The sequence below is a fragment of the Poromitra crassiceps genome, assembly GCF_964638095.1.
Source record: "Poromitra crassiceps genome assembly, chromosome: 19".
NCBI classification, from domain to species: domain Eukaryota; kingdom Metazoa; phylum Chordata; class Actinopteri; order Beryciformes; family Melamphaidae; genus Poromitra; species Poromitra crassiceps.
Genome location: NC_139646.1, coordinates 3,709,287 through 3,724,404, shown reverse-complemented (window position 1 = coordinate 3,724,404; position 15,118 = coordinate 3,709,287). Strand labels below are relative to the sequence as shown.

Genomic DNA, 15,118 nt, shown 5'->3' with positions numbered 1-15,118 from the left:
ACTGGCACCTTCAGTTGACACAGGCCACGTCGCCACAGGCTCTTGACCTGTGAGACTCTCTTCTCTAAATTTCCATGGAATAACTTAAAAAATGCTATTGATATATTTCATCAATGCCTTACAGTACATGCAGTACACACAGACAGATGAGCAGCTGGTCTCATCTATTCACACCCTGCACTTATGATGGAGGAACCTTTTTATAGAAATAAAATATACATTTTTGTCAGAGAGAACCTTTATTTCCAATGACACAGGAGCACTTTGCAGTTTGCATGGAACAGTGTACATTTTCTATCTTTTCTATATTAAACTAACATTTTGATCAAAATATAATCTTGCATAGTAAACAGAACACCATATTGGGCATATTTATTGCATGGCCGTATAGCATTAGCCTAACATTTTCCCCAAGGTGCACTTCACACTGACATGGATGACAGAACTTTGTACACACATCTTTGGTTTTTTAGAGGCAAGCAGAGACGGCGATAAAAGAAAAACTATCATGCAAATTTAACACTGATTGAGTCTAAAGCAATTACCACCAGGAACATGTCAGGGAAGGTAAACGATAGTGCTGTTGGTTTGCTCAAGTCAATATCCTGTACAGCAGGGATACTCAACTTGCTTTGCCCGGGGGCCACGTTTGCAAAATGACAAGGAGGACAGGGGCCAGTTAATATACAAACATTAATATACTTTTTTCTGTAGCGGGGTTTTTGGGGTGTCAGCCGGAGTTTAGTGTCACAATTTTGTGCACACAAGATAGTTACGTTAAGTTAGTTAAGTACATAATACTGTAAGTTCCTGGGCAGCGGGCAGACGGCCATATTTGACAATTTAGCTGGAGCTCAGTCAAACTTTATTTAACATTAGTTTTCATTATGAATTAGAAAATGGTCAGGGGTGGGGGCACTCTGCACCCTATCGTGGGCTGCATCTGGCCCCCGGGCCGCAAGTTGAGTATCACTGCTGTACAGACATCATGTATCTGCTTCTTGCTAAGTTTAAAAAGAACATTCTCTCTGTCCCCACCTAATAATGTCTTGGAGTGCTGTAGTGATACAACTACTTTGCTCTTTAGTACTTGGAGTAAGACATCGCATGGAATCTAAAAAAAAAAGTGCCCCAATAAGCAGCATTGCAACTTTCTTCCTATCAAAGAATAAAACAAACTTTACAACATCCCACACACAAAAGAGGCAGATCAGCCAACAGTCATCTTCTTCTCAAGCTGGTCACCACAGCAGCTGCCTTCAATGCTCAATCTTCCCCAAGAAGACTAAATGAGCTCTGGTGTCAAATGAGGGTCATCGTTTGTCCTAGGTAAAACAAATGATGTCCACCCTCTCACACATGCAGCATCTAGTCCGGAAATAAAATCCCCAAATAGCACATTCACCATTAATCCATCCACCAAAATAAATAATGCCAGAAATACAGCGTACCCTGGATTAAGAATACAGCCAAAAAGAGATGCACCGATCAACCCTGAACATAAGCATAGAGTATCCTACTTAGACCTGCAATAAACAGTATCAGACCTTCTAACCAACCATTCTAGAGCTGCACAATAGAGGACCGCAGGGATGACGTATCTTTGTAGGCTTACTCTGGAAGTCCCTGAGCTGCTGGTTCGTAGGGTGAAAAGTCAATGGTTTTTTTGTATGGGAATTTCAGTTAAATGTTTTCTGAAAAAACGCATTCTCCCCCCATTTTTCCCCCAGTTACATTTAATTCAAAGTCCAAATAAATGCACGATGTTCCTAAAGTCAATAAGTAATCATATTAAATAATTGTGATCTCTATATTCATCAAAAAGAATTGTGATTATAATTTTGGCCATAATCATGCAGCCCTAATTCAGCGTTTCTTTTCTCTCTTTTTTTTTTTAGCTTGGCACCTCACTTGCTGTTTAAAAGCAGCCCCCCCCCCCGTCCTACCATTCGTGAAAAGTTTCTAGTAATGGTGGAATCAATGAAGCAAAACACGTAAACTTAGTAAACACGTAAACCTGCCACCTAACCCTTCTTGTCATTGAAGGACATGTAGCAGGAGAAGGTTCTGACCAACTCAGATGGTAACCGGGCCAGACTTCTCCGCGGGTATGTTTAGCTTGGCTATTAGCGTTTAGGCACAGTGCTTGGAAATGTTTGTTGTTTGTTGGCCTACATAGTGCAGTGGCTTTGCTGTGGCTTATTTACAAACGTGTTGCAGTTTCTGTCGTCCTCCAGACGTCCAAAGATTTCACTTATTGCAGCTTTAAGATGGAAAAAGGAAGCCGAAGCTGAGAAAAACACTTAAGTATACACAGAGGATGAGCTGTCCCAAGAAGACCCTGTCTGTTATATTGTCTGTTGTAAGGTCTTCCTTGTGATATCTGACAGTCATTCATAGTTGGCAGCTTTGTGTACGATATGGAACTCTTTCCTTTAGGGAAAGTCCTGGAGTTCCTATCTTCAGGTTTAAGTTGGTGGGAGCACCTGGGTAATGGTCTCTCTGGCGCTCTGGCTGAGCCTTTCTGGAAACTTCACGTCGTACTCCACCACCAGGTCACCACGACGCTCAGGGCTTTTGGGCCAAGGCAGCCCCTCACCGTTAATGCGTCTCTTCATCCCTGGCCGCACGACATCCTTTGTTGTCACAGGTATGGTCCTGCCGTCCAATGTGGGTACGTTGACTGTGCAGCCGCACAAGGCCTGAGGAACCAAGAGAAGGGACAATATGAATGGCGGAAGGTTAGGTCACTAACAAGCGTTATATGTAACAAACTACTACTTTGGTTTAGTCCTCAAGAAATTAAACTAAGCTGTTTTTTACAACTGAAAAATGTCTGACAAAAAAAATTACATACTAGCTCTAAAATTGAAAACCTAAAAATTGAAAACCTAAGTTAAAGTGATGTTGAACTTTGACAGTACTCCTCTACCAGAGCACTGGAGCAACAGGTAACAGATGGTCACGAAATGTGGGGTTAAATCACGTCCACGAAGCTACACAACCCAAGGTTCAAGCTCAACATCCCATTCAAAAGTCTCTTCCCTCCTTAGTGTCTTGGACTTTGTGCGTGCAGCTCTAACTTTTAACTTTTTTTTTTGTCACTGGAGGTTTTCAATCTCTGAGCTAGTATCTCAGTTTTCTATTTGATTCCTGTTCCCAAAGAGCACCTATAAAACTAAGGACTTCAGTATTTTTTCTTCATCCACAAGAGCGCCTCCTTCTGTCTGTATCGTGCTACCATTTAGCGATGATAAATTCAAATGTGATCATAACTTACATCTCTGAGGGAGACCTTGGCTGGGTAAATGATGTCATAGCCATCGCGCCGGAACACCGGGTGTGGCTTGTCCTTCAAAACAAAGACCACGTCAGCTGGGATGTTGGTGGGAGTCTCGTCTCCCTCCTTGGGAAATGTGATTTTGGTCCCCTCCTTCCATCCCCTCTTGACCTCCACCTCCAGGATCTTATCCTCCGTTCTTGTCGTTCGCCTGTCGGGGTTCAGTCTTTTATGGGAGATCTTCATTTTCTTGGTGCAACCGGAGCGCACTTCCTCCAAGGTCACCCGTAGGTTGTGGACCACAGGGGGGTCCTGCTTCCTCGTCAAACCGGTGCTGTGACCGCCCATTCCTCCCATCCCCCCCACGCCCCCCATACCAGTGCTGAAGGAGCGGGGGAACCCTCCCATGCCGCTGCCCCCCATGCCGCCCATCCCGAAGCGGGGGAAAGAGTCTGTGTCCATGTTCTCATCCATGCCTCCATTGTGGCCGCCAAAGAACTGCTGGAAGGGGTTACTGCCACCGAAGAACTCTGCGAAGATGGCATGAGGGTCGCCCTGGAAGGTGTAGCTGCTGAACGTACCAGGACCACCAGGACCACCACCAGCATTACCACCTGAGGGGCCCCCACCTTTCAGACCTGGATGAGAGAGACACAGAGACAGATATAAGTGCCTGTATTGCTACAGTAAGTGTAGGAGGAGAATACAAGGTATTTGAAACTAGAGAGTAATAACCCATTTACTTGTCTATTTAGGGGTGGGAATCACCAGATGCCCCACGATACGATATTATCACGATACTTAAGTCACGATACGATAGTATTGCGATATGTTAGTATTGCGATGTATTGAGTATTGCGATATATATTGTGATTTATTACCTTTTTTCAACTGCAGATTATGTCTCCAAAGGACACAACTTTGTCAACTATGTTTTATCTAATAAGATAAAGTTTCCAGTCTGTTCATCTCACTTCAATCATTTTTATTGCAGCAAAATGGGATTGTCAAGCAGACAGACTGACCAACACTGTGATAAAAACCTGTCATAAATGTTGCATGATGCACTTGACATTTTGTATAATGAAACATCACGATACTTGGCATTCGATACGATATGACATATCGCCCACAAAATATCGTGATACTATGCTGTATCGATTTCCCCCTCTATGTGTCATGGTGTCATTTTATGTCAAAATAAAGTTTGTAAGATGACATGCTGTAGAGGATTTTTTGCTGGTGCCTGGCGGAGACTTCCACTTCTTTCTGTGGGTGTCACAGGTGATTGACAGTAAGCACAGCACTTAAGGCAATGCATGATGCACTGATATGAAAACACTTAACTTGGGCACAACGAAGAAAGCCTGATGAAACGGAACTCAGACAAAACCAAATTGAGTTTATTAATGGCAGCAAATGGCTTCTTCTGAATATAAGGAGACGAGCGTTGATGTAACTACGCTGGGTGTAGACAACAAACACAATGATGTGACAGAAACTTATAAAAACAAATCGCCTATCTTCTGACAGCAACTGCTCATCATGCTGGTACGGTCTGTCAAACTACTTTGACCTGTCAACCTCTGCCTGGAATCTGCTCTCTACTTTCAATTATAAGCAACCGATGAAAACCTTGTTGACAGGTGTGTTGACAGGTGTGTTAACCCCGCCCCCTCGTATATAAAGAACTTTCCAGGAAGTCCCAGCCTTTCTGTTGTCACAACCAATCACAGGTTACATAATTTGAGTCGGACAGCTACCCGTTTGTGCACCTTTGGATTCTTGTAGGAACATGCAATGTGTACTTTGCTGCTTGCAGGGCCTCGCCTTTGCTGGCTTTGAAAGATACTGATTAATCACATAAGCCTGTTTGGTCGTGCCGTCATGGCCGATAGGCAGCCTATACCTAAGCAAACTTCCCAATATATCTCCATAGTTCCACAGTGTTTCGTCACGTCAGCTGTTGGCGAAATAGATGGCCTACATTGTTAAATAATTCACGGAGCACCTTACCTTCTTCACCGAAACGATCATAGATTTCTTTTTTCTTCGGGTCGCTCAAAACGTCATAGGCTTCCGCTATTTCTTTGAATTTGTCCTCGGCCCCCGGAGACTTGTTTTTGTCCGGATGGTAGCGCAGCGCCTGCTTACGATAGGCTTTCTTTACATCATCTTCCGAAGCGTCTTTCTTAATACCCAAAATGTCATAGTAGTCTTTTCCCATTTTGACCATCGAGCGGTCTGTTGACGTGTTGCGTTAACGTTAAAGCTGTCCCGACTGTTGCGAACTTCAAAGTGCGTGTGTCCTTGCAGGTAAGGTAACGGTAGGCTAGCTAGTTTAGATCAAACTCCACAGACAGACAACGGGTCCGATCCGTCCTCTACTCGTCACCACCGAGCGCGTCTCCTCCGGTTCAGTCTCGGCTATTCTATTTTGAAGCGGCGCGGAAAGTTCCAGACTTTTCCATCACCAACGCGAATCATCTCGGTGCGCTTGAGCCGCGCCAGGCATTTTGGCAAAGAGAATGGCACGCCTATTGTGATGATGTCACATGCTGCCTTCAAGTGCTGTCGGAAATAACTACCAGGTAGGAAAAAGTGACTTTGAGGATCATGGATGTTTGGAATTAATATGTAATAATCTATATTCTTGGAAGTTTTCTACTTTCACTTCTAACTTTTAGTAGTCACATTTAGGCGAATAAAGAACTAATAAAACATCAGTTACATGCCTGATGTACATTTTCTTTGTTTGATGCTGTGGTACCAGGCTAATTGATTATTGTATGACATCATCAAAGATGAAGGCACCACTTTATGCCCCACTACCTGAATACAAAATATTATGTTGCAGACTTAGCTATTGAAGGCATGGCAGAAAGGATATTTATTTGTATTACTACAATCTCTCTTATTAGGCATAACAGCCTCATTTGTTTCCATTCTCACTATATTCATAACCTGGGTCATGGTGCGTAAAGACTGTTATCATAACAGGACATATATTCATCATTAAGGTCTGTATGCTTGTCTTTTGCTGGAATTACTTCTGTCTTCTCTGGATCACCAGTTGGTCAGCTGTGTTTGATGTGTCTCCCATTCTGTATTCATCATTATCATAAATTGTGTTTGTGTTGCCTTGGAATTTCTCTTCGGGAGAATAAATTCTAACCAAATCATCAACAGCATTTCATTGTTTAAATCACACATTATGCTCTTACAGCTAGTGGTTATTTGGAAATGCATTGTCTAATCCCAGTCACATAAGGGATACAAGTTGGACAATAACGCACAGACACACATCATAATTAAGATCACATCTTTAATAGCCCAGTCATTTGTATAGCATCTTATAGTTATCAGTGCTCAAAAGTGCTTCACAATGTAAAAAAAAATATAGCATACAGCAGAAAAACAACAACACAAACAAACAAATAAATAAAAACAGAAATCAGAAAACTGTAAAATGTGTAGGCATTAGGATATCTTTTAAGTGTACTTTCATGAGGTAGATAGGGCTCATTAGAGGTTAGCATAATGCCTGGGAGGAGCCTCAATCAAACGTCCTTTCAATATGGCGCGTGCGAGGTGTCAAGACGCTCCAACTGACAAACCAGGTTCACTCGCCTCCAATCCCCATTTCCTCCACAACCTTTGACAAAGGAGTGGAGGAAGAGACTCGAGGCGAGCAGACGAGATATCATTACCAAATGGAACGGTACCCCTAGAGTTCCTATCTTCTGGTTTAAGTTGCTGGGAGCACTCTGGTAATGGTGTCTCTGGCGCTCTGGCTGAGCCTTTCTGGAAACTTCACGTCGTACTCCACCACCAGGTCACCACGACGCTCAGGGCTTTTGGGCCAAGGCAGCCCCTCACCGTTAATGCGTCTCTTCATCCCTGGCCGCACGACATCCTTTGTTGTCACAGGTATGGTCCTGCCGTCCACTGTGGGTACGTTGACTGTGCAGCCGCACAAGGCCTGAGGAACCAAGAGAAGGGACAATATGAATGGCGGAAGGTTAGGTCACTAAATAACACCAAGCGTTAACATGATTTGGCACCAATGTTGTCATACTAAATGTGACTGTTATTGATGGTGTCATCTGATCTTATGTGTGTGTGTGTGTGTGTGTGTGTGTGTGTGTGTGTGTGTGTGTGTGTGTGTGTGTGTGTGTGTGTCAATGTGAGTGACTGAGTGAGTGAGTGAGTGAGCGAGCAGTTGTAAATGGCCTGTTAACGTATTCCATATTCTGCTTTACACAAGATATGGAGAAACCTACATTTATACACCGCATTCATTTACTGATCTAATATGTGCCTAATTCTATATTTTGCACATTTGTGTATCAACATTACAGTGAAAATATACAAGGGGGCTAGTAAAACTCTGATCTACTGGCCAAGTGGGTCAGTGGGGAAAAAAGTAACCTGCCATTAGCGAAGATAAATTCAAATATGATGTAATCATAAGTTAACTTACATCTCTGAGGGAGACCTTGGCTGGGTAAATGATGTCATAGCCATCGCGCCGGAACGCCGGGTGTGGCTTGTCCTTCAAAACAAAGACCACGTCAGCTGGGATGTTGGTGGGAGTCTCGTCTCCCTCCTTGGGAAATGTGATTTTGGTCCCCTCCTTCCACCCCCTCTTGACCTCCACCTCCAGGATCTTATCCTCCGTTCTTGTCGTTCGCCTGTCGGGGTTCAGCCTTTTACGGGAGATCTTCATTTTCTTGGTGCAACCGGAGAGCACTTCTTCCATGGTCACCCGTAGGTTGTGGACCACAGGGGGGTCCTGCTTCCTCATCAAATTGGTGCTGTGACCGCCCATTCCTCCCATCCCCCCCACACCCCCCATACCAGTGCTGAAGGAGCGGGGGAACCCTCCCATTCCGTTGCCCCCCATCCCGAAGCGGGGGAAAGAGTCTGTGTCCATGTTCTCATCCATGCCCCCATTGTGGCCGCCAAAGAACTGCCCAAAGGGGTTACTGCCACCAAAAAACTCTGCGAAGGTGGCATGAGGGTCACCCTGGAAGGTGTAGCTGAACGTGCCAGAAGGACCACCACCACCACCACCACCTGAGGGGGCCCCACCTTTCAGACCTGGGTGAGCGAGACAGAGAGAGATAAGTGTCTGCTATTTTGCTAAGTGGCAGTGTAATTAATTCTTCAACACAATGATGTGACATAAATTGATATATAAAAAAACTATTATTATTTTAACAATTGTTCACCGTGCTTCCACTAACTTGTCACAAGCTCACAACCTCTGTAAATGTATTCTATGTGCTACTAGTGTACATTCTTCATTGTCATAAAAAAAAGAAGTCACAACCACAACCAATCACAGGGGCCAGGGCTACATTTTCTCGGCTATTCGTTTGTGCAACTTTGGATTCTTGTAGGGAGACGGTTTATCTGGAGCACCGCTTCTTCGTCTTTTCTGATCTGAAGCAACCCGGAACAACGACTTCCGGGTTGCTCGAGGTGCTCCAGATAAATGCTTTTCGGTTTTTGAAAGACAGAAAAGTGGATTTTATGCAACAATTTGGATGCAACAACTAGGTGTCATTAAAAGAAGAGGATGTTTTGCATCGGATAGCGTCTTCACTTCACGTGAAGACTCAGGTAGGAGCCGGCTTTTAGACCTAGACGTGAAAATGGCACAGTGTTTGATGGGAAATGCGTGACGTTCGCCGGGCGCTAATGTGCTCAGTATGAGCGAGAAGCGCCCGGCTAGCGGGGTAACTAAGGAGACGGACCAACATGCAATAGCCTACTTTGCTGCTTGCAGAGCCTCGCTTTCATGGCTTTGAAACCAGCCCCGACCGAAAGAGAGATTTACTGTTTGGAGCACCTTAAGATACCTAACCAAATTAACGTCCCGATTATCCACACCATATATTATTCACAGAGTGTTTCATTCAAGTCAGCTGTTGGCGAAATATATACACATTGTTATTAGTTACATTATTCACGGAGCACCTTACCTTCTTCACCGAAACGATCATAGATATCTTTTTTCTTCGGGTCGCTCAAAACGTCATAGGCTTCCGCTATTTCTTTGAATTTGTCCTCGGCCCCCGGAGACTTGTTTTTGTCCGGATGGTAGCGCAGCGCCTGCTTACGATAGGCTTTCTTTATATTATCCTCCGAAGCGTCTTTCTTAATACCCAAAATGCCATAGTAGTCTTTTCCCATTTTCACCATGGTCGTCTGTAGTGTAAAAAGCTCTCTCAACTGTTGAGAACTTCAAAAGTGCGTCCTTGGCACTTAGTATAGCTTGCTCCGTAGACAGCGGGTCAGGTCCGTCCTCTCCTCTATCACCACTACCGAGCGCGTCTCCCTTTTTGTAGCTGCGTGGAAAATTCGAGAGTTTTCCAGCACCAACATCATTCTGAACGGTGCCAGACGGCCACACGACCAGGAGAATGACACGCCTATGCGTGATTTCTATTCGCACATAGGTTACGCAACAACCACGCCCTGTGCCCGCCTACGTAGCAGTTAAGCGCCGGGATTGGCCAGGCGCCCATGCTCACGTGAGACTGACAAGGTGAAGGCCACAACAGACTCGTCCGCCTCGTATAAAGCTTAATAACAACTGATTCACTTGGACTCGTCTATTCATAGTATTCCCATGATGTCACATGCATTTCCCACCAATATGGCACTTTACACTACACACAGCTCATTGGCTGTGTGTGTAATTAGATTGTTAATCACCTGTTAATTGATTACAATCAGATCAAGATGTCTGTGTGGTGATGTCACAGAATACTATCAATAAACCACTGCTCTACTTGTTGCTGTGAGTTTTGTATTGTTGTGCTAACATTATGGTATCATCATCAACCTTTATTTAAACAGGCAAGTTAATTAAGAACAAATTCTTATTTTCAATAACGGCCTGGTGATAAACATGGACCTGGAACCATTCTGCCTATGTTTGAATCTGGTTTTCTAGTTTGACACCCTCCCCCCCTTCCTATCAATTGGGTTAGGGTATGGTCATGGTTAAGAAAACCCTCATCTTAACCACATATATTTTACTTGTTGCATGTGCTGTGTGTTTGAGCTAGGCTGTAGTCCAGTGGTGAAAGACCATGCCTTCTAAGCCAAAGGCTTGTGGTTTGAATCCCGTTGTCCTAACATTCTGGTATGATAAACATGGACCTGGAACCATTCTGCCTATGTTTGAATCTGGTTTTCTATTTTGACCTCAGAGTAGTTAACAGTTTCTTTAATGATTAATACATGTCAGTTCAATTAGTCGGTCAATTCCTGAATAGAGTGGTTAATGATTAGTAAATGTGAAAATAATAATATTAATAATTGAAAAAAAAAAAAAATATATATATATATATATATATATATATATATATATATATATATATATATATATATATATACTGTAGGTTGTTTGGCCAAGAATCGAACCCTAATCATCAGATTGGTAGGGAAGCACCTTATCCATTAAGCCATGAGCCCAAGCACCACAATCAGCCAGGGATGCAAATACATGTATGGTGAAATAAGGGACACCGGAGTGTTGCACCAAATAGTTTGCAGCAATTTGGTGCAAATCCCCCCCCCCCCCCCCTATCAATTGGGTTAGGGTATGGTCGTGGTTAGGATTAGAAAACCCTCATCTTAACCACATCTATTTTACTTGCTGCATGTTCTGTGTGTTTGAGCTGGGCTGTAGTCCAGTGGTGAAAGACCATGCCTTCCAAACCAAAGGTTTGTGGTTTGAATCCCGGTACGGACACTAAAACCTTTTCAAGTCTTTCATTGGGAAAGCCATAACAAAACTGCCTAGAGATCCATTGTAAGTTACCTAGGCTGATGGTCTAGGGGTTAAGGCGGTCACCTTAACAACCAGAAGTGCAGGTTCGATTCCTGCAGGGGATTAGGACTCCCTCCCCTGCCATCTCCCGGCCTCCGTGTTCTCACTCAACCACTCTCACCATCTCTGCAGGGACTGTGCCTGCTCTCCTCTCTCCTCTGTGGGTCAGTCCCTGCAGAGATGGTAGTTGAGTGCGAACAGGGTGAGAGGAAGGACGCTGGGAGATACATAGATGGCAGAGGAGGGCATTTTGTTGGAGGAAGGGAGACAGGAGGGGGCTAGAGGTGTCAGACGGGGAGGGAGGGAGGGAGGGAGGGGGGGTGAAGTCCTCTCTCCTGCCTTGTCCTCTCTCTCCTGCCTCTCTCTCTCCCTGTCCTCTCTCTTTCTCCTGCCTTGTCCTCTCTCTCACCCCCCACAATGGATCTCTAGGCAGTTTTGTTATGGCTTTCCCCAACAAACGACTCGAAAAGGTTTTATTGTCCTTAATAAACAGATCACTATTCAAAACTTGACAAGACAAGACAAAACTGAACTAAACCAAACACATACAGTGGGCTAAGCCCCTGCAAATGGGTCCAGTTACAGTATGTAGGCAGCAGTCCTGGTGCCTTCCCCTGTCAGAAGCAGGGACATGAATCCCCCATTGAAGGATGCAGCCCCTCCTATGCAGAGACAAACATCATTAGTTTTCAATTAACCACACAATACAACAAGAGTCCCCTTCAACACAACTATTATTACATTGACTTTCCCATACGTCATCATTTATAATGACTCCATTTATAATGACTCCAACTCAGTAGTTTAACCCCTCAAAAATTGGTTTTACAGTTTTTCACAAAAGACTTGTTCCTGGCCAATCCCGGTGCTTGACTGCTGCGTAGGAGGGCACAGGGCGTGGTTATTGCGTAACCTATGTGCGAATAGAAATCATGCCACGCCTATGGCTAGTCACATGCTGCCTTCAGGTGCTGTCGGAAATATCGCAACACTTTAAAATATGGGTCACTAAATTAACGGTTAGGTAATGCTTAATAAACATTCATGCTTTATTAAGCATTAACATATTTGTTAATACTTAATAAAGCATTAACTAACACTTGGTTAAGGTTGATTAACTCTAGCCATTAAGTAGCAGCACCAGTGGCTCCTGCATTACGTTACTGGCTGTCCTTGGGAAGCTAAGCAGGATCTGGCCTAGGGTACTCCTTGGATGGGAGACTGGTGGTGCTTGAAGTGGTGTTGGAGGATAGGAGGTGCGCTCCCCCTCTGGTCTGAATGGTCTGATGAATAATCTGGTTTGATGAATAATCTCCCCAGGGCAGAGACCGGGACTCTGTCCTGTGAGTGAGCACCGTCCTTCGGATGAGACGTTAAACCAAGGTCCTGACTCTGTGCTCATTGAAGATCGCATCATTACTCTTCGCAAGAGTAGGGGTGTAACCCCGATGCTCTGGCTAAATTCCCAAACAGGCCTTCCTTCAATCATGGCAGCCTAATCATCCCTCAGCAAATCCAGGCGAGCAGGCAAAGAAGTAGCGGGTATCACCTTATTTCTAGATGCCAATCCCCACACGCCCCCCCTTCCCCCCATTACGTTGCTGAGTGACACAGACACAACATACCGGTAGGCTACTGTAGCGGTAGCCCGTAGATCTCCGTGAAGTGAGCAACAATCTCCCACAGTTTGACTTCCGGTTTAGCGATTTTAACCCTACCCTACCCTACCCTTTGGTGTAGGCCTATGACTCCCCTCATTTGTTACTTCCTTGAGCCAGGTTGTACTATGAGGGCACCCCCCTCATAGTACAGGGGGGAGTCATACACCAATAATTTAAACTAAAACGAATGCCTGTGATACACTAGAAGACTTTGGGAATCTTAACAGATTCTGAAAAGACTGGGGAGTTTACACTACAAGACTGGTTCATTACGATTTTTTATCACGACTGAAAAAACAGGCTGAAATACACGACACAACTGACTCAGACGAGGCAGTATACACTACAAGACTTTTCACTTTGAAATTCAAACATGTTTGATATAATCTTTGTGGCTCCGACTGGCATCGGGAGGCAGGTTATACTTCAAGACTAGAAATCTGGAGGCAGTTTACACTAACAGATTATAAATCTGTACCCAGTATACACTAACAGATTTAGCTGCCGACTGGCACAACAACTGCAGAGTCAACAAAGACAGACTGAGCCCAAATGGAAATCCTGTGTAAAATCGGGTAAACTAGGCATAGGGGAGAGTGGGGTGAGCTGTGCCAGGGGGGAAGTTGTGCCACCCCTTGTATCTAGAAAACCATAGAAGAAATTGGTCATGTGACCACACATTTTTGAAGAGGCATCCATTGTACTCACTCTGCAAAGAAGGGAGGCAGATGGCACAAGAGATAAGCACATTTAAGTTAAAAGAAAACTGTGTTTTGCCTCTCAAAGTACATTTTTTATGATCAAGGTTTATTGATTGTTGTGTCTGAACAATTATAGACAAGCTTGAAAACATTTCACACATGTGCTAGCGTTTTAGTAAGATACAATATGAGGCTATACACTGTTAGCATGATGTTAGCTCCAAACCAGCTATATGATACAAGTTTGTTAAAATGGTGGGGACGGGGTGATTTGTGCCAAAAGGCCTGGGTTAAGTTGTGCCAGTGCAGTTGCAGTTGATTTAGTGAATTTTAATTTCATTTTGTTCTTAAATGTTTAAATAGACCTTGTTGAAGAATATTGCAGTATTGGCAAGTGTAGCCTGGCTCTGTGATAGTTGATTTTGTTCATTTTGAACATAATTTTTATTTCTGAAAATGTTAAATAGTAGGTCAACTGCTGCTACCGTTTAGCCTTGTTTAACCCTGTTATAGTACACTGGACTTTAGTGTTATCTTTATTTTGTCTTGCTTTGATATAGCATTACAGTATATGAGATGAAAATGTTCTGTTTTACTTCAGTAATCAATGGCACAATTTACCCCAACGTATTCTCTCCAAAGGCACAACTTACCCCGCACCGGGGGCAAGTTGTGCCAAGAGACCACTGTTTTTTTTAAAGCCATATTTTTTAAACAGTTTATTTGAGATCCAAAGGGAGTGTTCCCAGTGGTGCACAACATCCTGAAATATATTTACATATTCTAGTTGGAGCTCGGCATTACTGTCAATCCCTCACTTTAAAGACACCTCAAGTAAAAACTGGCACAACTCACCCCACTCTCCCCTAAGGGGAAATAACTAGACAAGTTGACAACACAAGCTCTAAACAAACAGAACAAAAAGTGCATCGGTGAGGAGGGAGAGAGACTGCTGGTCTGAAGTTCTTCTTCAGCCAAATGAGTAGGCCTACACCGTGCCCAGGTGGCCCCAATCAGCCTAACGAGTAGGTTCCCAACACCAGGCTGCTGCAAGACAGGGCCAGGAGAGTGGGAGGGTTGTCACACAATGATGTTTTATTACAGAAAGTGTATGACACCCATGACCAATACATTCTGTCATGGTGTTACATTGTAATTAATATTATAAATTAATAAAATATTTTTGCTGGGGACCTCCTGTAACCCCCCCAAGGACACCCGGGGGACCCCACTATGAGAACCAATGGGTAGCCTATACTGTTATGTATGATACTAGCTTTTGAGTTTATACACCACTGTTCAGATCACAAACGGGCGTGAGCTGAGCTCCCTTCATTAGGCTATTTGGCAACCAGGCAAGTTGGTTACTTTTTTTTTGAACCCACTCATCTCTGAAATGTTCAAAACATATTTACCGTTTGAAAGCAAATACTAGGAAAACAATCCACTAAATGTTGCTATGTTCTTCTCTGGTGGAGAATATAGTAAGGGAGACACATTTAAAATATTTAGGATAAAACAAATCTAGCACAACGACCTGAGTCTTCTTCACCATTTAAATCTGTAATGTAGGCCTGCGCAGTGCGCAGCAACGGACATTAACTACTATTCAAAGCCCGATAAATCC

At 43.8% G+C, this 15,118-nt stretch overlaps 1 protein-coding gene across 1 annotated transcript; it reads right to left on the bottom strand.

The window, feature by feature from the left end:
- Positions 1-235: 235 nt before the first annotated feature.
- Positions 236-9,655, bottom strand: LOC310793478 (uncharacterized protein). Its single transcript, XM_083655282.1, has 6 exons — positions 9,271-9,655; positions 7,764-8,383; positions 7,038-7,262; positions 5,297-5,540; positions 3,281-3,918; positions 236-2,702 (listed from the first exon to the last, which is right to left on the bottom strand). Exons 1-6 carry the CDS (start codon positions 9,488-9,490, stop codon positions 2,469-2,471), a joined length of 2,181 nt encoding a protein of 726 aa, XP_083511408.1. The 5' UTR covers positions 9,491-9,655; the 3' UTR covers positions 236-2,468.
- Positions 9,656-15,118: the final 5,463 nt, after the last annotated feature.